This window comes from Grus americana, chromosome 2 (genome assembly GCF_028858705.1).
Source record: "Grus americana isolate bGruAme1 chromosome 2, bGruAme1.mat, whole genome shotgun sequence".
Taxonomy (NCBI): domain Eukaryota; kingdom Metazoa; phylum Chordata; class Aves; order Gruiformes; family Gruidae; genus Grus; species Grus americana.
In genome coordinates this window covers 134,635,266-134,658,309 of record NC_072853.1, presented here as the reverse complement: position 1 = coordinate 134,658,309, position 23,044 = coordinate 134,635,266, and the positions used below count along the sequence as shown (strand labels likewise).

The following is a 23,044-nucleotide window of genomic DNA, read 5'->3' as shown; positions in this document are numbered from 1 at the left end:
ACCCCGGCTGCGGGAAATATCCCCAGCAGGTGTGGAAGAAATCCCAGCGCCGCCCTTCCCCCGCCTCCCTCTGAGCGGGGCGTGCAAGCAGAGGGCTGGCTCGCGAGGCTGTTACAAAGGAGGAGCGGGGCGAAATACGCCCTGGCTTCAATATGGAAACCATGGGGGTCTCTCCTCCTCCTTCCCTACCCGGGCAGGCCAGGGAAGAAGCGGGGTGGTGGGGGCCCGCTAGCGGGGTACGGCGCGGAGGTAGAGGGCCGCGCCTCAGGGGAAGCTGCGGAGCGGCTTCCCGCGCGCTGTCAGTTACGAGCGCGCGAGGCGGGCAAGTGCCACCGGGTTGGCCAATGTCGCGCGCGGCCCCGCCCGCCCCTCGCCGGATTTGCTGGCGGCTGGCGCGCGCGCGCTGTCAATCAGCGCCCGAGCCGCGGCGGGCAGTCCGAGGGCTACGGCTCGACCAGGCCCCGCCCCGCGGCGGCCGGGCCCCGCCCTTCGCCTGCCCTCCCCTCGCGCTGTCAAGAGCGGCACGAGCGCGGGAGCCGGGCCCGTCCGCCCGCGCCGACAGCAGCAGCCGCCGCCCCCGCCCCGAAGCGCGCGCGCCTCGGCAGCCACGCCCCCTCTCGCCCGGCACGCGCGGCCAGAAGACGAAGAGGAGGAGGAGGAGGAGGAGGAGGAGGAGGAGGAGGAAGACGAGGGCCCTTCGCCTGCCCCGCTGCCTGCCGGGGCCGGGCTCACGGGGCGTCGCGTCCCGCCCCCGACCCGCCTCCTCTGCCTCCGGCGTGGGGAGCCGGGCTGGGGCGGAGAGGGGCGGCCGAGAGGCTGGCGGCTGGGCTCGGTTTCCTGCTCAGTGGGCGTCAGTTAGGCCCCGGCGGGCCCCGCCCCCGCCGGCGCTCGCCCGCCCTCCCCCTCGCCGCCCGGCCGGCCCGCAGCTGTCACTCAAGGCGGCGGGCTGAGGCCGGCGGCGGCGGCGGGCGGAGAGAGAGGCAGCTACGCCACAGCCCAGCGGCGGCCATTCGTGGAAAAATAGGCCGTCCCGCTCCTCCCAGCTCCGGCTGCGACCGGCCTTCTCCCCGCTACCCCCACCCCACCCTCCGCCTCCTCCTCCTCCTTCTCCTCCCCCCTAGAGCGGCGCCTCAGCGGGGCATTAATGCGGGATGAGCGGTATGTAACCCCCTCCCTCTCTCCCTCCTGTGCACACCCCTCCCTCCCTCCGCTCCTCCCTCCACCCTTCATCCCCCCTCTATCCCGCCCTCCCGGGTTCCCCCTTTTCTTCCCTGCTTCTCCCCCTTCTTACCCCGCTCTTCTTTTGCTGCCCATCCACCCATCCGTGCTGCTTCCTCTTATGCCCCCTTTCTTCTCTTCCTCCCCTGCCTGGCCCTCCGACTTGCCTCCTCCGTACCTCCCTCCTCCATTCCCCTTTTCTTCGCTAACCCTCCCTCCTGTGCACATCCCTCCCTCCTTCATTCCTCTTTTCCTCCCTCTTTCCCTCCCATGCACAACCCTCCTCCTGCCCCCTAAAGCATCGACGGCCACTGAGTGGCCGTCGATGCTTTAGGGGGCAGGAGGAGGAGGAGGGTTGTGGGTGGTTTTTTCCTGCTGTCTCTGGGAGAGGAAACCAAACCTCCCCTTTCTGGGTGTTAACTCTCCAGCCCCCATGGGTTGGGTTTCAAACCACGTTTCTTAGGACTCGTCCTTTTGTAATAATAATGATTTGCACTGTTGTTTTTATGAAGAGGTAAAGGCGACAAGCTGGGAACCGAAAAGGATATGCTTGTAGGTTTTGTTATTGTATAAATGAAGGTGAATAATTAACCTGTTACACTTGATATTTTTTGCAGATCAAAAGAAGGAAGAAACTATGCCCACAGAGGGAGAGAAATCTCCCGAGGCAGAGAATAACAACAATAATAATAAAAAAGGGAAAACTGGAGGCTCACAGGTAAAGAACACGCCCCCGAATAGGGAAGTGCCCAAACTATTAGCATTTTAAATGAAATGTTCAGCTAACAGCATTTCCTGCTCAGGGCATCTTTCTTTGGGTTGGATGAAACATAGTTGGTTGGGTGCAATATTTTTACTGCCTGGACATGTTTTTTGCTTGCATTTTGCAGTGATCAGCTGCTTTCTGTGTAGTAGAAGTACTTTTAAAATTTTTCTTTATTTTAGGGGTAAAAGAGACTTGATTGAGCATGCAATTGAGGTCCTGGCTGTCACATATTCATTGATGATTGGGAGCTTTATGTTTAAAGATTATTTACAGAAATACATACTTCCTTATTCAGAGCTGTATCATTGGTCTCTATGCAGAAGCACTCTTATTTTTTTTTCTGCTTCCTGTGTAAACCTTAATACTTACTTCTGATGGTTCATACTTGTGCTCTTCTCCTGAATCTGTTTTGTTTTCTCTCTTTATGGATAGGATTCTCAGCCTTCACCTCTTGCTTTGCTAGCAGCCACTTGCAGCAAAATAGGAACTCCTGGTGAGAATCAAGGAACTGGACAGCAGCAAATTATTATAGATCCAAATCAAGGTTTGGTGCAGCTTCAGAATCAGCCACAGCAGTTAGAACTGGTAACAACTCAGCTTGCTGGAAACGCTTGGCAGCTTGTTGCTGCTGCTCCTTCTGCTTCAAAAGAAAATAACGTTGCTCAACAAGGATCTTCTGTTGCCTCGAGTGCAGCAAGTCCCTCCAGCAGTAACAATGGAAGTACATCTCCTTCAAAAACCAAATCGGGCAACTCTTCCGCAACAACGCCTGGACAATTCCAAGTCATTCAAGTACAAAATCCAAGTGGTAGTGTCCAATACCAAGTGATCCCACAGATCCAGACAACAGAAGGTCAACAACTTCAAATCAATCCATCTAATACTACTGGTCTACAAGACATACAGGGTCAAATTCAGCTTATTCCTGCAGGGAATAATCAAGCTATCCTTACAACTGCAAATAGGACAGCTTCGGGGAATGTTATTGCTCAAAACCTAGCAAATCAGACAGTTCCAGTCCAAATCAGGCCTGGTGTTTCCATACCACTGCAACTGCAAACTATTCCTGGTACTCAGGCACAAGTCGTAACAACGTTACCTATAAACATTGGTGGGGTAACCCTGGCATTACCTGTGATAAACAACGTGGCAGCTGGAGGTTCGGGTCAAGTTGGCCAGTCTACTGAGAGTGGAGTTTCCAATGGAAGTCAGCTAGCGTCTACGCCTGTCACTTCTGCCTCTGTTAGTACAATGCCAGAGTCTCCTTCCTCGTCTTCCACCTCTACGACCACTGCCTCAACATCTCTAACTAGCAGTGACACGCTAGTAAGCTCTGCAGAAACAGGCCAGTACGCAAGCACAGCAGGCAGCAGTTCAGAGCAGACAACTGAAGAACCTCAAACGACTGCTACGGACTCTGAGGCCCAGAGCTCCAGTCAGCTTCAGTCCAATGGACTACAGAATGTCCAGGATCAGTCGGGTTCCCTTCAGCAGGTCCAAATCGTAGGTCAGCCTATTCTGCAGCAGATACAGATCCAGCAGCCTCAGCAGCAGATTATTCAGGCCATTCCTCCTCAGTCCTTTCAGCTCCAGTCAGGGCAGACTATACAGACCATCCAGCAGCAGCCTTTGCAGAACGTCCAGCTGCAGGCAGTGAGTCCAACTCAGGTGCTCATCAGGGCTCCAACTTTAACACCATCAGGGCAGATCAGCTGGCAAACTGTACAGGTTCAGAATCTGCAGAGCCTTTCAAATCTTCAAGTTCAAAATGCTGGGTTACCCCAACAACTAACCATTACCCCTGTGTCTTCAAGTGGTGGCACAACCATTGCCCAGATTGCGCCAGTGGCCGTTGCTGGTACCCCCATCACTCTGAACGCCGCCCAGCTTGCTTCAGTACCTAATCTTCAAACAGTAAGTGTTGCCAACCTGGGTGCTGCAGGTGTTCAAGTTCAAGGAGTTCCTGTTACCATTACCAGTGTTGCGGGTGAGTAGTCTGACGAAGTTTTGAGTTTCTTTTGTTTTGATGGGGGTTTTTTTGGTTTTTTGTTGGATTTTTTTCCCCACTATTGCAAGAATACCAGACAGTTTTAAATTAGTACTTTTTTTCAGGATTTTCTGTAATAAATGTTATAGAGGAAACACCTTATACTTACCACTAAAATTCAGATTTTTAAAGTAGCTGACTCTTCTCCTAAATATTGAGCTAATACTACCAGTTGCATCAGTTGAAATGGAACTGTTTAATGAACTATCCTTAAATAATCCTGTTCTCCATCTTATTAAAGACTTGTAGGTTTCTGGGTTGATCGTGAGACTTGATTGTTAGGGCTTTGATATGTTTTAAAAAAACAACAACAAACAACAAAAAAAAACACCAAAACAAAAAAATAACCAACAAAAAGCTTTTTCCAAGCAGGCAGTATTTGTAATCTCTGCATGGAGAATGTAGGATGAGAAAAGTGACAGTATGTGAACTGAGATATCTTGTGTCATGGTCTGCATTTCTATGGAACTATTTCTTGTATTCTGTACTAGCTCCTAACGTCGTTCCCTTAAAAGTTTGAGTTCTGCAAAGAGATTGAGTGGAATAAGGTATGCTTGCACACAGGATAGCTCCTGTGACTTGCCTTTTTAAAAGAATAAAAACAACTGGTAACTGTACCTCGGTACTTGCTGATGAACTCTATGCTAGTCTAATAGTTGGGAAAGGAGCTATTAAAAGGCTTTAGGCTGGATAACAGAGCTTAGTTCTAAAGTAAATTCTGTGCAAGGTCTCTGCAGTGTCCCACAAGGGCAACTCTATATGTAAAATTTGCAAACTTTTAATGCTTCAGATAAAACTTGATTTAGGGGTGCGCTCTGCCAGTTTAATAACTGCTTACATGAGCTTAGTTTTATTGCATACCAGTAAAAGTTTTCTATTGTAGTAGTTAGAATAAACTCTTGTCTTGACAGCAACCTGGCTATAGACACGAGGTTTTTTTCTTACAGTTTTATACTAAAAAACTATGTTTACTACTGTCTAGTCCGCATAAACAAATGTTAATATCATATTGACTCTTGATCTGTTTCATTTTGTTTGGTTTTGGGGTTTTTTTATAATCATATGGTAAGATGAGAAATGTTTAACTGGGCAAAGGATTGTTCCCTTTGAGACATTTTTGAGGAGACTAAACATAGTTTGATAATAAGAAATTTGCTGCTGGGAAAATTTTATCTGCTATGGTAGCCTTCGGCACAGGATGGCACATTGAAATACGAAGACCTGGGTTGGATACACTAAACCTGGCTTACTTAAGGAGTGTTACAGAAATGTTAATCTGGGTAGGCAGAATTAAAATCTTGACCTTGTGTTTAGCTGTAATGGTTCAAAAAGAAGTTTCAGTTAGCTGGAGCTGACCAGCTGCTACAATATCTTGCATTCCAATTTGCCTTGGAAAATTTTTCTCTTGATGGGAAGGTGCTGGTTGACTGCTGTTGTTAGACAGAAGTTCCTGCTTTGGTAGGTGACCCTTCATAGGAAGCCTGCTTTGGGAACAGCCTAGATCTGGGGGTGCAAGAAGAACCTTGCTGCATGCAGGTTTTTTTTCCTGCTTACTAATGGTGTACAGCTGTTTAATACACACTAATAGCTATTAGAACAAGACATTCTGAATATCATCTTGCTCAGTTATCTTGACTGCACCTCTGCTCACATGGGATGTCCTTTGGAAAATAAGGGGATTGAGATTTGGAACTGAGGGTGAAAGAAGGGGAATGAGTCACACATGGTTCTGGAGAAGTCAAGCCTTAGTCATACAGGGTTCATATGTTAACTAAATGTAAGCTTTGTGACCATTGAATTCCCCTCCACTGCTTTTTGGTTTGTTTGATATATTTTTTTTTTTGTTTGGTTGTTTTTTTTCCCCAGGTAGGCCTTATGGCTGTTTCTGTAGCACTTCTATGCTAGCAGCAGTGAATCCTCTTGACCTTTTCTCCATTCCTTAGTATATAAGGTACTAGTTCTCTTTCCCAAGGCTTGAGGTTATGGAGAAAGACCAAACTTTGAGAATGCAAGAGCTTAGTTACAATTTCTTTCTTTTATTTATTTCGGCTTCTATCCTGTGAAACTTCCTGATGCTACACTCTGGGAATGGGAGACTTGGAAATATAGAAAGGAAAGTGAAAAGCATGATGTGCAGTCCTTAATGCTATATTAAGTGTTCAAGGAAGGAATAGTTATGAAATAGCAAATTACAAACATGCTAAAATCTAAACTTTGCTTGCCTCTTAGAAGCAATAAGCTGTCTTGATCAGGGCTATTAACTTGCTCAGATTTGCTGGGTTTTATTTGAAATGTTTTTTGCTAATATTGTTACAGGAAGCCTGTAAAAAAATAATAAACTACTTGGTTACCTCAACATCTGCAGACTGGTATTTCCATTCTTTTTCTGCAGTACTTGAGCTTGTTGGTGTGAATTCTCTTGTACCCTAATTGAACTCTCCAGAAGTGGATTATTTGCTGCAAATGAGTAGTAAGAAGTAAGTGTTAGAAATGAGCTGTATGGAGGATGTCTAGAAAGTGCCAGGGAAAAGACTGAAGGATTCATCCCATGCACTGATTCAGGTGGTCTAACTTTGTTGGGGGGGGGGGAAAATGTTACTCTGTCCTTCAAGCAAACCCAACTGATCAAGCCAGCTGAGTTTCAGGAAAGAAAAAATCAGAATAAGTATTTGTCTGACATAACTGTTCTTTTATTCATGTCGTATTTCTGTTCCATGAAAATTGGTTTTCCTAGTTATTTCTACAGTGGGGTAATTTAGGTACCTTTGTCTTAGTTTTTCAGTAGTAAGTGAAATAGAACTCTAAATAATTAACTGCAAATATAAAAATTTGTAGCTTAAAATTTTTATGGAAATGTTAAGCTATAGAGGTTTTTTTGTCAAAGGGATTCTAAATTCTAGAAGTGACAAATTTGACCTTAGGAAGAAAAATATTAAAATCTTCAACTAAATATTATATTTTGGTCTGTTCTTTATAACCTTTGATACTGAAGTCTCTGGTCCCAAGGTGTATAGGCTCTACTGTAAACCAAGCAAGATGAGTAAGTGTGGTTGGGTTTGTCGTGTTTTTCAGATAAAAATTCAAACATTACTCTTGGTAAGTATCACAGTTTAAGTTGTATGTTGTCTGTGGTCAGTAAGCAGGGCAAAGTGGAGAAGTTCTCATATCTTTTCACTTTCTGGCCTGAGGGAAAACTCATTCAGTATCAATGATGTAGAGGAAAATGAGTGACTGAGCACTGACACAGGTTGCCCAGAGAGGTCGTGGACTTTCCATCTTTGGAGATACTCTCATGGTTCTGGACAACCTGCTCTAGGTGGCCCTGGTTGAGCAGAGGTTTGGACCAGATGAGCTCCAGAGGTCCCTTCCAGTCTACAGCACTCTGTGATTCTGTACAGTTTTGCTGAGATGATGTACAAAGCATCAGTCAAAGGAGTAATTAAACGTACAGAAGAAAGCTGGATGAGAAGATAGAAACTAAGTATTTAAGCCTTAAAAACAGATCTTTAAACAATTATTTAATTAAGAGCTAATCAAACAACGGACTACATAAAAGCAACCATGTTTACTTGAACATGCAAGGATCTACAAACACCTGCTTTGCTATGAGATCAGTACCTGTCGTGGCCTTTAAGCAAGCTAGTTCTGTACAAAGTAAACTGCATTTCTTCTGTGCTATGTGAATTGTTGTTTTTATATGTGATTCCCTGTGGAATGGGATAGCCTTTAATAATAATAGGTGGTGAGTTCCTGAATTTAGCCCCTATGAGCTTGGGGACCAGCAGGTACTGCACAGTTCCCTTGTCTTTTTTCAAGGCTTCTGCTGTGATAGCTGTAGATGCAAGTTCAAAGGATTTCTGTCCCCCCTGCCCCTTGTCCCTTTCTTAAAATAAGGTATCCTTTACCGTTTAAAAGATTATTTTCAGGCCTTCTTATTTGTCTGGATGTGTTAATTGACAACATAAGTGACTATGTGGAAGGAACTTGTTTTAGTACTAGATGGCTCTAAGAAAAATACATAGTTCATAAAACCATTTCCTTTTGGTGGGCTAAGTTTCTTTGCCCCTCAACACATTGGGCTTGGAGGTGTATTTCTTTTAGGAATAGCACAGAATGTGAACATTTGTGGATGCTGAAAAATATGTGGTGAGATAAAACAGACCAGTTAAATTGTAATGAAATACAGAGTATTAATGGATTCCTTGTAAAAGTTTTGTGTTCTGCCTGTAGGATTTCTTTCACTGGACCCTTCAGAAGAGGTCACAAGCTTTTTCTGAACTTGTTCATTGTTTTTGCTGACAGTGGGGAATGTAGTGGTGGTGGTGGAGATGATGTCTTTTCAGAATAATTCCCTGTTTCTTATGAAAAAGAAAAAAGTAATAGATCAGACTTGTATCTACCTTAATTATTCGTCCTGAAGTAATTTTGTTACATGATGATGAAGGTGTTTGTCCCATGCAAAAGTGTATGAGATGCTTTTGTTTTAAAATTGTGAAAAAATTACTTGTATTTTGTGTACACTTAGTCCAAGCTTTGTTAGTTGCTTTAGGCAAAGGTCACCAAATTCCATCACCTTGCAACTCCAGTTCAAGCCGTTTTGTTTAAGGTAAGTGGTGACATGGCCTGAATTATGGGGAGTTTGGAGTTCATCCACCAAAATAACGTGGAGGGATGACTTCTGTTCAGTGGAAGAGTCTGTTGCCTGGCAATACTGGAACTGGAGAGTTCTAAGTCTTTTACAGGGATGTGCTGTGGACTCTGAAACAGTTATTAATGACAATTCAGTCCAATACCAAGTGTTCTTATTGGGGCGCTTTAAAAACGTAATGAACATTGCCCTTCTGTTTAATACTCTGTAGTAATGTGAGTTACTAAAGCATTTTTCTCTTTGACCAGCTACTTTCATTGCGCTACTATTAGTAGTTATGCAGTTTGTCATTACCTCCAGGTCTGCTCCTGTGTTCTCATGCCTTTTCTCATTTGTCTGCATCCACCTTCAGCCTGTCTTCAAGGCTTTCTCTTCACTTTCCTTCTTTATTATCTCCTCTTGTGTGATAGTCACTAGTTTTATGACTTGCTGTTCAAAGACTGAAGACATTTAGATGTTATCATTCTTGCTCAAACTTTGCAGAGGAGTTTGAAACATTCTACCAAATTCTTTAAACAGGAATAAAGTGATACATAAGATTAAATGAATGTAATTCAGGAATAGTGACTGGAAAAAGGGGAACATCACACCCACGCTGTAAAAAGGAGGACCCCGGGAACTACCAACCGGTCAGCCTTTCCTCAGTGCTTGGTAAGATCATGGAACAGATCCTCCTGGAAGCTGTGTCAAAGCATATGGGTGACAGAGATGTTATTGGAGACAGCCAATATGACTTCACAAAGGGCAAATTGTGCCTGACTATAGTCTAGTGGCCTTCTACAATGGAGTGACTGGTGTAGGTAAGGGAAGAGCAGCTGATATTTTCTACCATGACTTATGTACACAGTCCCACACAATAGCCTTGGAGAGATATGGGTTTTATGGATGAATTATTTGATGGATAAGGAATTGGCTCTATGGCCATATTCAAAGAGTTGCTGTCAGTGGCTCAATCTCCAAATGGATAGTGGTGTCCCTTAGGGGTCTTTACTGGGACCAGTACTGTTCACTATCTTTATTAATGACATGGTGGGATTGAGCACACCCTCAGCAAGTTTGCAGATGACACCAAACTGAGTGATGCAGCTGATATGCTTGAGGGAAGGGATGCCATCCAGAAGGACCTTCACAAGCTTGAGAAGTGGGCCAATGCGAACCTCATGAAGTTCAGCAAGGCCAAGTGCAAGGTCCTGCATCTGTGTCAGGACAGTCTCATATATGAATATAGAATGAGTGATGAATGGATTGAGAGCAGCTCTGAGGAGAAAGACTTGGTGATACTGGTAGATGGAAAAAATGGGCATAAGCTGACAATGTGTGCTTGCAGCACAGAAAGTCAATTGTATACTGGCCTGCATAAAAAGCTGCATAAAAAGAAGCAAGGCCAGCAGGTTGAGGGATGTGAGTCTTTCTTCTCTGTTCTTGTGAGACCCCATCTATAGTACCGTGTTCAGTTCTGGGGTCCCCAGTAGAAGGCAGATATGGTCCCATTAGAGTGGGCCCAGAGGAAGGCTGTGAAAATAGTCAGAGGGCTAGAACATGTCTTCTGTGAGGGCTGAGAGTTGGGGTTGTTCAGACTGGTGAAGAGAAGGCTCTGAGGAGACCTTATAGCAGCCTTTCAATATACAAAGGGAGCTTTCACAAGAAAGACCAAGAGACTTTACCAAGACGTGCCTGTAGTCACAGGACAAGGGGCAGTGGATTTAAACTGAAAAAGGGTAGGTTTAGATTGAACACAAGGAAGGAATTCTTTACTGTGAAGGTGGTGAAATGCTAGAACAGGTTGCCCAGAGAAGCTATGGATGCCCCCTTCCTGGAAGTGTTCCAGGCCAGGTTGGATGGGGCTTTGGGCAACCAGGTCTAGTGGAGGGTGTCCCTGCCCATGGCAGGGGGGTTGGAACTAGATGAGCTTTAAGGTCCCTTTGAACCCAGACCGTTCTATAATTGTATGAATATGAGACAAAGGTGTTTCTAGTCCTGTCTGATGCTGACTGCAGGTAATGCATACGAGAATAATCTGCTCAGATACTCTTCCCACCAGTCAGTGATCCATAGATCAAGTCTTCCTGAGCCAGAAGTAGGATTTTTTTCTTTATTTAATAATCCTTGATGGATTTATTTTCTTCCCTGAATTTGTCTTTGAGTCTGTGTAAATTTTTTACATGTTCAATATGCGCATGCAATAAATTGTCTCTTAATTGTTGTATAAGACACTTTTATTTAATGTTCTCAAACTCCTGGACACTTTTATTTAATGTTCTTCAATGCCTGTATTATGAAAAGCTAAATTATCTGCTTCACCTTTATAGAACTCATGGTCTTCTGGTATCTCTATCACATGTATTAGTTATTGAGGGAGGGGAAGGTATTTAGTCTGAAGTCCTAGAATATTACACTTATGTTGTTGAATGAAGGAAAATGCATTTTCATGACAACGTGTGACCTGTGGGTCTCCTTGCTTGTGTTAATTTAATAGTGAGTATGTGTAGAAGCAGAAGTTGGTGAGTTGTGTAACTAAGCAAGCAGGGATGCCTGTAGGTGGTAACAAGGTGAAAAAGGTTTAAAATAGCCACACTGTATAGAAGCAAACTGGCAAATATAAATACCATGGGTGGAAGTCAAAGGAACTGAAGGATGGTGGCTACATGATTTTTTTTTTTTTTTTTTTTTGAATAACATCCAGTGTTTCCCTGGATGTTCATTGGCAGGCAAGCTGCAGCAAACACCTTGAAAGAAACAAGCTGCAAGCTATGGAATCTGCAGTAAAAAGATAAGTACAAAGAACTGAGCTATTTTCCATAAAACTAGAAAAAATGCAGGAGGTTTTCTTAGGTTGTTTTTCTTCATAATGTATTACTTGGCATTCTGAGGGTGTAGTTGGGAGGAGTATAGAAATTTAACGCACTTTTTCCAAAGTCATGGAAGGTCACTTGCAACTCTTCTCAGGTTGCCTTGAGCTGAGAATTGTTGCAGAACCGCAATGTTCTAAATATTATAGCACTGGCATCCTTTTCAATGCTTCAGAGTAATTATAGGAGAAGCATTTAGTCTTCTAATGACAAAATTGCTTTGGTTGTGGGATTTTCTTAAACTGAAATTCAAAGTAGTGGCAGAAACAGTTTAACAGCAAACTATACTGGTGAAAACAAATGTTTGCTGGGTGATGACAGCTTAAAACTTAAGTATCACTATACTATTCCTCAACTCGATGCATAAGGAATACGCAATCTACCTGTTCAGCTAAATTGCCTATGGAGACTAACCTTTTAAAAATGCCTTGGTAAAACAAGCCTTTTCTGTCTGACCTGTGAGTAGCAAGGCATGAATTCATCGTTACTTCTAGATAAAGTGGGAAGGGGAAGCATTTCAAGTACCAACTTTGCTCATAATTGTGAGGTGAAAGAGGTTTCTGCTGAGCTGTTTCTGTGCTATTAACTTCAAGAATTAAATGTAAATTCTTAAGTCTTCAAAGGAGAATGTTAGTAAAACTGTATTTCCCTGTTAGAATATGTGGTCTTAAAAAAATGTTTCTTAAATACAGGTGCACTCTCTGACAATATCAGGTTTTGCCATCCCCTCTCTCATTCCCTGTTGTCAGAAATTAGAGCATATAGAGCAGGAAATTAATTGGCTGAATTTTCTTGTTCAGAAAATGTCAAGCAAGCAAACTGAGTGATATTGCACATCTTCATCAGACTGTTAGTGTGTATATATATATATATTTTTTTTTTAAGAGTGCTTAGATCCACACTAAGCCAACCTTCTTGTTCTTCCATTACTAGCCGGGGGGGGTGGCGGCAAGAGGCATATTCAAAATCTGTTTTCAATAGCTTCCTTAGTGCAACTTAAATTATGGAGTACTTATCTACTGGTACCAAAATCATATGAAGCTAAATAAATTCTTAGTGTTTTAATATATTAAAAATGTTTAATTACAATGGTGATTATTGGAAAAATTGAACTATATGTGGAATGGGATGTCATGCTCTAAGGGGAATGTTAATTTCACATATAAACAATGTTATTGAAAAACAACTACATTTTTCAGTGGTCAGTGATTTTAATGGATAATTTAGTTAATAAAAGTAGTTTGTTTACTATGCTACAGCATAGTAGCTTTGGAAGTAGTCAGGACTGCATAACAAAATGTAATTTTTATAATGAATATTTTACTCTTGTCATGATGTTTTCACCAAAACAATAGCTCTGGACATCTGCAGTCTCTTGAAATGTAGCATTTCAGCACATGCTTAGGTTACTTTGGGGTGCAATTATACAGTTATATGGATTTCTGTATGCATCCATTCTTAAAAATGGAGTTTCCAGTGATGTTTAATGCTACTGATAGTGGATAATGTCACATACCTTGATCTGCTGGTCATTGGTAAACCATATTATCCCAATATGCATACTTAGTCTTAATAGATTGGCAGACTAGTATCATTTTGTTGTAGAGAAAATGGCCTGTTAATATCCTCCTTCCAAAAAAACCTTTGGATACATGTTAGGTGCAAGTCTGACTTTCCCTAGTTATAGAGTAGTTTCAAGTGATGATGTGACCACTTTTCCCTTGAGCAAAATCCTGAAGCTTAAGAAATAAGGGCCTTGTTTGTCTTGTTTCTTTGGTTATCAGGAGGTAACTGCTCTTCAGTTTGTTCTGAACCAAAAAGGAAGATTAAGCATATAGTTTTATAGGGACAACAATGTTGCAGAAGAAGATGCCAGAAGTTCTAAGGGTTTGAATCTTGGAGATTTACATGGCCCTTCTTTTTGTGATTCTATAATATGTAGCTTTGTTGGTCTGTGCCTGGTGAAGGCTGTAAAAAAGCTACAGTTTTTACACCTTTAATAAACAAATTAGTCTTTGTATTGGTTAGTTTTTTCTACCTGTAGGCTGTTATAAAATCAAGGATTGTGTCTCATGTTTAGTTTTATGGTAAAAGGTTTTTAAAAAAGTTTTATGAATCTTGTTTTTCCTGATAATAATTTTTAATTACTTTGCCAGTGGTTTTTTTTATTCTCAATAAATTATCAACTGCTATACAACTTAACCTAGTTTTAAAGTCAGCTATCTTCCTTTCTGTTGAAAGGATTTTCCATATATGTACCTGTTAACTAATCCCTCCTGTGCATGGAGGCATATTTATTTTTATCTTGATCAATATAAAGATAACATTTCATATAGCCAAGCTGTCTATTTCAAGGACATTCATGAACCTTCTAGTCAAGCGTAAAATATGTAAGCTAGCTACACTGTAGTCAAAATCCCCACAAAACCCAACCAAAAAAACCCTACCCAAAAAACCCCAAGGTACTGGAAACTTAGCTTGCATTTTTTCATGTCAGCCTCCTTCTGTCCTTTCAAGGTTAGGCTATTACTATTTCCATGGTAATATACAGAAATTGAACAGAGATGCTAAAAAAAACACACTTCTTGAGACCAGTATTTTAGTTTCCATATGGCAGAAGTGTGTAAGATTTGATTGTGTGTGTGTGTTACAGTTTGTGAGGTATTGAACTCCTGTAGTCAACCTGTAGAAACTAACAGTCAACAAGTTTCTTTCTAGTCCTATCCCTAGATCAGAGTTAAGAGGAAGAAGTGGAAAAAAGAACTGGGACACATTCTGTTGTAGCTATAAGCTGTAGAATAACCTGAGAGTTGGGGCGGGGCGATAGGGTAAAGGGAGATGTTCCATAAAAGTAAACTTAAAAACTTCCATTTCTTAGATCTACTACTAGTTTCCATGCACTGCATCTAACATTCTGCAGCACCGTTGGAACTTGGGTTTTCAGTTATCTGTTTGCTCTAAGGCTCAGTACTCAGGGAACTACTTGTGTTCATCTGCAGAGAAGTGTTCTTGAACACTCATCCTAAATACACTTTTTTTTTTGACTATTTTTTCAATGATGATGAAAATCAGGTGTTTTTTTTGGAAGGGTGTCTTGTCTTAGTAGTAGTATAACAAGTTATTTTCTTGTTTTCAAACAAGTTGATTTCCAACTCCTCCTTTAGAATACTTAATAAATTGACCATATTTTCTTTCCATTTGAAGCCACAGCATCAAGAACAACCAGAGGCATTGCCTTGCTTTGACTGAAACCTCTACTTGGTTGCACAAGACTCTGTGAAACTGTAGCTCTGTGGTTGATTTTTATGTTGTTTCTGTATAGGTCTTTGTGTTTTATTTGTGGTAGCTTTTTCCTGTGTTTAATAAAGCAATAAAAAGAAAACTGATTTTCAGTTTAATGAAAGATACTACCAGCTGGGAAAACTTCTTCTCTGTTTCAAAGTATGAAGTGACTTCAGGTTGTCCTAAAGCACTTGGGTAAAGCCTTACGTTTTTGAAAAGTCATTAATGTACCTTCATGAAACTTCTTGGTCATTGTTTTGTCCTTATGTTGCCAGTAAGATCCTTGCACAAAAGGAGAAAGACTTCAGGTTAAAACCTTCAAACTTACTTTTTATTGCCTTAAAGCTCATGCTTTTTTTTTTTTTTCACAGAAGTTAAGCTTAATTGTGATGCTGTTCAGTAATTTTTGAACACACTGAGCCCATTGATAAGATTTGTAAGAACTTGTTATCCTCTCCTCCAAAAGCTTCCTCTATCAAAGTCAGTAACAGGCAAAAGATCAAAAGATAGAAACTTGCTGCAATGCCCTGGTAGGAGGTAGGAAAGAGGGATGTCCAGTTGATGCTGCAGTTTGCACTGGAAACTTTCTGCTTCTACTAGCATCTGGACACAATGCTGTGGTAACCCAAATTTGTAGTAGTTGGGTGGATCCTATTCCTCTCTCTAATCCAAACTGATCTTCTCTATAGAGTGTGTGGGTCCCTTGCATCAGCTCTTGTACAGTTTCTGTACTGGGGAATTCTTCCTCTGTCATGTATCATTTCTTCATAAATCTTTGTAAACCACTGCTTCAGGGTAGAAGAGAGGGCAGAATTCTCTGTGTACTGTTTAAGTAGCACTGAATTGCATTGTCTTCTGTGTAAATACTGATACTCAGTGTTGTCTTCACATATATTTAATTTTAAGATACGATTTACATTTCATTCTTCAGCATGAGACCTCCTTCCTAGTACATTTTGTTTGGAAGAAAATTGACTATAAACTATTGCCACAGACTTTTTAAAATTTTAAAATCTTGACTATATCTTAATCATAGTATTATATATAAAGATATTATAAATGTAAATATCTGTATATAAAATTTTATCTTATGATAAATTATCTGTATGTCATTGTGGAAAAAGAAAGTTAGAGTACAGGATGTTTGCAAGCTAACTGTACTTGGCGTATGCAGGGGAAGGGGAGATGAGAAACCTTTTCCCTCATTGCTTTGCGTCAGTAAGTTGTTGAATGGGTGAGTTGCTGCATCAGCTCTGATGTTTGTAGAGCTTTGGAACTGCAGCCTGTTGTTAACTTTACTTAGCTGTCCTATAGTAATATACATCGAATTATGAATGTCAGTTGCAACCTTCTCTTTTATTTTTAGAATATGCAGTTGAACAATTTTTTTTTTGTCCCCACATTAGCCACTCTGATTCTAGGTACATTTTGCAAAGTGTTCCTCAAATTTTGCAGTAAGGTACATGCTACAGAGATAACTCTCTATCGTTAATGGTGTCATCTTTTTGACTGCTAAATGCTGGTTGCACAACAGCAACAGGAAATCTATACAAATTGTTCTGGGGAACTAAGTACCAGAAACTAGAAGTGTCCTTTTCTTAGTCTTAAATTTCTTTTCCTTCCAAGGTCTGGTTTTTTTAAAGCTTGACTCCCGTGATTTCTGTGGATCATTAAAGTTAAGTCCTTTTCTTCCCTTTCTGCCGTATTTGTGTGTCCTGGTTTTCAGCTAGGATGGAGTTAATTTTCACAAGAAGTTGGGAGGGGACACAGCCAGGACAGTTGACCCAAACTAGCCAAAGGGATATTTCATACCATATGACATCATGTTCAGTATAGAAGGGGGACTGGTCGGGGAGGAAGGGTAGCTGCTAAGGGGCTGGCTGGGCATCAGGTCAGCGGTGAGCAAATTGCATTGTGTATCACCCACCTTGTATGTTCGTTTGTTAGTATTGTTATTTTCCTCTTCCTTTGCTGTCATAGTAAACTGTCCTTATCCCAACCCATGAGTTTTACTTTTTTTCTTCTGATTCTCCTCCCCATCCCACTGTGGGGGAGAAGACTCAGCGAGGGGCCCCATGGTGCTTAGCTGCTGGCTGGGGCTAAACCACAACAGCCCTTTTTGGTGCCCAACATGGGGCCTGAAGGATTGATATGAGGACAGATCTGACCAGAGCATGCTAAAACAAATGTGTTGTATGCATTTATTGTATTAGTTAAATAGTTGCTGATCACAATGATGTTTTGTTTGTTCACACGGCTGTGTTATGTAAACCCTTACTTACTGTGTGTATTCCCTGTGGTGCTGTTTATCACCTCTGGGAGAGGGATCAGGATTTTCATTTTGCTGTACTATGTAATATCAACTTATGATATAATAACATCAGTAGTCATGAGGTGGCCTTGCTGTCATGCCCGTACCTTGGACAACATCTCTTGGAATTCATTAATAATTGCACCCGATCTATGGGGAAGATGGGGTGGGGAGGGGGAGGAATACTTTCTCCTACTCTTTCACCTCCCCTTTTTCCTTCAGGCTAGTAACAACAGCTTTTGAGAATTTTGAATACCCTTGGGATGTTCAAGCCAGCACGCTCTTATTGCAGTGTCTCCTGAATGTGTTTCAGGTCTTGTTTAGGTTTACAAAAAATTGTTTTAAGAATACCACCCAGAGATCTGCCCTGAGGCTGGATAGTCATGAGTGGCACAGCACGTGGGAGAATATGGGCAGGTATCTAGAGAACTTCTTATCTCCAATGGTTTGGAACTTCACTCCCGAACAACTACAGAGCCCTGATAAAGTGATAGAATACTTGAAAGAAAAATGCTGTGGCTATTCCAAAGACAGTATCTACCAAACACTGCTTGGAATTATGCAGCACCCTCAGGGAGAAGAGAGGGAAAACAAACCAACAGGCATTGTGGCTACTCCAACCCCAGTGGCAGGCATTGTGGCTATTCAAACCTTGGTGACCGGCAGTGCAGCTGAACCAAAAAGCCAACTGATGCCAGTATCAGTCACCCCTATGCAGAAGAAATACACCAAAAAAATCAGTTTGCTTAGTAAGGGATGATGATGAACCAGGACCATCATGCGAACAGGAGGAGGAGGCAGAACCAGAGGTGATCACCTGATCTCTGCCTCTGAGTGAGCTGTGAGATGTGTGAAAAGATTTCAGCTGCCACTCAGGTGAGCACATCATTACCTGGCTGCTCCAGTGCTGGGATAATGGGGCCAGTAGCCTGGAATTAGAGGATAGGGAAGCCAAGCAGCTGGGATCCCTGTCTAGGGAAGGGAGCATTGACAAAGCAATTGAGAAGAAGACACAAGCCCTCAGCCTCTGGAGGTGACTTCTGTCAGGCATGAACATTCAGTGAAGATGGGGTATGTCATCCACGCAAGTGGACCGCTATGGAGAGAATATTCCCCACCTGTATGGACCAGTATCTCAGCTATTAGGCGTAAGCGTTCCTCTAATCAAGAAAGAGGATATAGAGGGTACACACCACAAGGCACCCTGTGGTTTTACCTACATGACTACAGAGAGGACACAAGGAAGTGGGTTTGAAAACCTACCTTGACACTAGAGGCATGAGTATGTGAGTTTCAAGGCAAAACAATCACAAAAGGGGATTCTTCCAGGAAAAATGCCACTCCAGTTTCCAGCGGGCAGTCCCCTGGAGTGAGTGGAAGGCATGATCGTACTTATGATCTTCTTGAAGGGACCTCTAAGTCATTTTTGCAAGAAGTAAGTAACAAACACGATGAGCAGGACTAGAGGGGCCCTGCCTCCAGCCAGGTGGAGGAAAGGGACAACTGGGTTTATTGAACTCTGTGGATCCAATGGCCTGGCATGTCAGACCCACAAGACTGTAAGGTTCTAGTGGACACTGGTGCACTGTGTACCCAAATTCCATCAAGCTATAAAGGGACAGAACCCATCTGTATTTCTGTGTGACAGGGGGATCCCAACAGCCATCTGTGCTGGAGGCTGAAGTGAGCCTAGCTGGGAATGAGTGGCAAAAGCACCTCGTTGTGACTGGCCCAGAGGCTCTGTGCATCCTGGGCATAGACTACCTCTAGAGAGGGTATGTCAAGGACCTGAAAGGGTACTGGTGGGGTTTTGGCATAGCTGCCTTGGAGAAAATAAAACAGTTGTCTACCTTACCTGGTCTCTCGGAGGACCCTTCTGTTGTGGGGTTGCTCAGGGTTGAACAACAACAGGTGCCAGTTGCTACCACAACGGTGCACCGACAACACTATCCCACCAACTGACACCAACCATCCATAAGCTGATTCATCAACTGAAGAGCCAAGGAGTGATCAGCAGAACCCACTCATCCTTTAACAGTCCCATAGGGCCAGTGCGAAAGTCTAATGGAGAGTGGAGGCTGACAGTAGACTATTGTGGCCTGAATGACATCATGCTGCCGCTGAGTGCTGCCGTGCCAGACGTGCTAGAACTTCGATATGAGCTGGAGTCAAAGGCAGTCAAGCAGTACGCCACAACTGATACTGCAAATGCATTTTTCTCAATCCCTTTAGCAGCAGAGTGCAGGCCGCAGTTTGCTTTCGCTTGGAGGGGCGTCCAGTACGCATGGAATAGACTGCCCCAGGGGTGGAAATGCAGCCCCACCATTTGCCATGGACTGATCCAGACTGCACAGGAACAGAGTGAAGCTCCAGAGTACCTGCATACATTGGCAACATCATTGTGTGGGGCAACACAGCAGAAGAAGTTTTTGAGAAAGGGAAGAAAATAGTCCAAATGGTTCTGAAAGCCAGTTTGCCATAAAAAGGTCAAGGGACTTGTGCAGGAGATTCCGTTTTTAGGAATAAAATGGCAAGATGGGTGTTGTCAGATCCCAATGGATGTGATCACCAAAATAGTAGCTATTTCTCTACCAACTAGCAAAAAGGAAACACTAGCTTTCTTAGGCATTGTGAGGTTTTGGAGGATGCATGTTCCAAATTACAGTCTGATCGTAAGCCTTCTCTATCAGATGACCCAGAAGAAAAACAATTTCAGATGAGGCCCTGAGCAATGGACAAGCCTTTAAACAAATTAAACAAGAAATAGTTCATGCAGTAGCCCTTGGGCCAGTACAGGCAGGACCAGATGTAAAAAATGTGCTCTACACTGCAGCTGGGGAGAACGGCCCTACCTGGAGTCTCTGGCAGAAAGCACCAGGGGAGACTCGAGGTCGACCCCTGGGGTTTTGCAGTTGGGGATCCAGAGGATCCGAGGCCCGCCACACTCCAACTGAAGAAGAGATATTGGCAGCATATAAAGGGGTTCAAGCTGCTTCAGAGGTGCTTGGTACTGAAGCACAGCTCCTCCTGGCACCCCAACTGCTGGTGCTGGGCTGGGTGTTCAAAGGGAGGGTCCCCCCTACGCACCATGCAACTGATGCTATGTGGAGTAAGTGGGTCGCATTGATCACACAGCGGGCTCAGATAGGAAACCTCAATCACCCAGGAATTCTGAAAGTGATCACAGACTGTCCAGAAGGCAAAGATTTTGGAATGTCACTAGAGGAGGAGGTGACATGTACTTAAGAGACCCCACTGTATAACAAACTGCCAGAAAATGAGAAGCCGTACGCCCTGTTCACTGATGAGTCCTGTCGTGTTGTGGGAAAGCATCGGAGGTGGAAGGCTGCTGTATGGAGTCCTACACGATGAGTTGCAGAAGCTGCTGAAGGAGAAGATGAATCGAGCCAGTTTGCAGAAGTGAAAGCCATCCAGCTGGCTTTAGATATTGCTGAATGAGAAAAGTGGCCGATGCTCTACCTCTGTACTGACTCATGGATGGTGACAAATGCCCTGTGGGGGTGGTTACAGCAATGGGAGCAGAGCAGCTGGCAGTGCAGAGGCAACCCCATCTGAGCTGCCCCAGTGTGGCAAGACATTGCTGCCTGGCTAGAGAAGTTGGCTGTAAAAGTACGTCATGTAGATGCCCGCATACCCAAGAGTGAGGCCACCGAGGAACATCAGAACAACCCGCAGGTGGATCACACTACTAAGACTGAAGTGGCTCAGATAGATCTGGACTGGCAACATAAGGGTGAAGTATTTGTAGCTTAGTGGGCCCATGACACCTCAGGCCATCAAGGAAGAGATGCAACATGTAGATGGACTTGTGATCAAGGGGTGGACTTGACCATGGACACTATCGCACAGATTATCTGTGAATGTGAAACATGCCTTGCAATCAAGCAAGCCAAGTGGTTAAAGCCCTTGTGGTATGGAGGACGATGGCTAACATATAAATATGGGGGGGCCTGGCAGATCGATTACATCACACTCCCATAAACCTGCCAGGGCAAGCGCCATGTGCTTACAATGGTGGAAGCAACCACCAGATGGCTGGAAACGTATCCCATGCTTCATGCCACTGCCTGGAATGCTATCCTGGGCCTTGAAAAGCAAGTCTTGTGGTGACGCAGCACCCCCGAAAGAAATCAGTGAGGCAATGGGGCTCATTTCTGAAACAATCTCATAGACACCTGGGCCAAAGAGCATGGCATTGAGTGGGTGTATCACATCCCCTGTCATGCACCAGCCTCTGGGAAAATCAAACGGCACAATGGACTGCTAAAGACTACACTGAGAGCGATGGGTGATGGGACCCTCAAACATTGGCATACACATTTAGCAAAGGCCACCTGGTTAGTCAACACTAGGGCCTCTACCAGTCTAACTGGCCCTGCCCGATCAAAACTTTTATGTACTGTAGAAAGGGATGAAGTCCCCGTAGTGCACATAAAGAACATGTTAGGGAAGACAGTCTGGGTTATCCCTGCTTCAGGCAAAGGCAAACCCATCTGTGGGATTGCTTTTGCTCAAGGAACAGGGTGCACTTGCTGGGTGATGCGGCAGGATGGGGAGGTCCGATGTGTACCTCAAGGGGATTTAATTTTGCGTTAGAATAGCTAATAAATTAAATTGAAAAGGACTGTCGTGGTTTAGCCCCAGCCAGCAGCTAAGCACTACACAGCCACTCCCTCACTCCTCCCCCCCACTCCTTGGAATAGGGAGGAGAATCGGAAGCAAAAAGTAAAACCTGTGGGTTGGGATAAGGACAGTTTACTATGACAGCAAAGGAAGAGGAAAATGATAACAATACTAACAAAAGAATATACAAAGTGAGTGATACACAATGCAATTTGCTCACCGCTGACCCAATGCACAGCCCATCCCCAAGCAGCGACCCCTTCTCCCCAGCCAGCCCCCCTTCTATACTGAGCATGTTGTCATATGGTGTGGAATATCCCCTTGGCTAGTTTGGGTCAGCTGTCCTGGCTGTGTCCCCTCCCAACTTCTTGTGAAAATTAAATCTATCCTAGCTGAAAACCAGGACATTGCCTCAAAGAGTAGCTTTTAATGCTTGCTACTTAAGGTGGACAAGAATAGGAATGCAGGTGCAGTATGTAGTAAAAGGAAACTTGTTTTGACTTATGATGGATGGCCAAGTCTAATGATCTTCAGTGGTCAATCGCTCCTTAGGAAAATACTTCCTAGGTACCATGCGTTAGCTTTCTTTAATCATCCAGGTGGTGTTATAGGGGTTACTATTTTGCAAATTAGCTTTGAAGCCTAAAATTGATAGAGATATATGTGTATATGTATTATTTGGCTTCATAGTAATTACTTAACATTGTTGAGTTTTCTTGCATTAATGTGTTACAGACTCATGTACGGGAAAGCGTGTAAGAGTTGTAATTGCTAAGATGCAGTTTTACTGCAGAATTGGAAAGCTGAGTAAGTGATGCTGAAAAACAAAGGGTGTGCAATCCTTTATCTTGATAATCCTGTATCCTGTGACAATAAGTAATGCATTTACTTAACTGCTTAAATGGGAAAGATTAGTGACTAAATTCATGCAGGTTCTTCTATCTGAAAAGCTTAAAAAAATTCTATAATATTCTTAATTATGTTCAGTCCTAATCATATATGCAATATTGCAATGAGTGACAGTCTAATTGCACTTGATTTGCAAAATAAATATCATATCAAGTTGCCTTGTTGTATGCATATTGTCCTGTGGTCAGATAAATGGTTATTATACAAAAGAAACAGAGACCTTAGATCTGAGAGAAAATGAAATGCAGTGGAGTAGTTGGTATCAGTGTTATTTTGTGCACTAACATTTTTTTGTAAGTTAACATTGTAACCTGACAGCATGTACAATAAAGTTCAGTCATACACAAGTTCAGTGATGATTTTGTTAATC

The 23,044-nt window shown here is 43.1% G+C and overlaps 1 protein-coding gene across 2 annotated transcripts in view; it reads left to right on the top strand.

Moving 5' to 3' along the window:
• Positions 1–642: 642 nt before the first annotated feature.
• Positions 643–23,044, top strand: part of SP4 (Sp4 transcription factor) — a 32,861-nt gene continuing 10,459 nt past the window's right edge. The window contains exons 1-3 of one of the 2 annotated variants that reach the window (XM_054814980.1): positions 643–1,158; positions 1,836–1,936; positions 2,417–3,971. In XM_054814980.1, the coding sequence (XP_054670955.1) occupies positions 1,152–1,158; positions 1,836–1,936; positions 2,417–3,971 (1,663 nt within the window). In that variant the 5' untranslated portion in view covers positions 643–1,151. Of the gene's footprint in view, positions 1,159–1,599; positions 1,733–1,835; positions 1,937–2,416; positions 3,972–23,044 lie in introns of those variants that run through there. The other variant, XM_054814981.1, reaches the window with a different exon arrangement.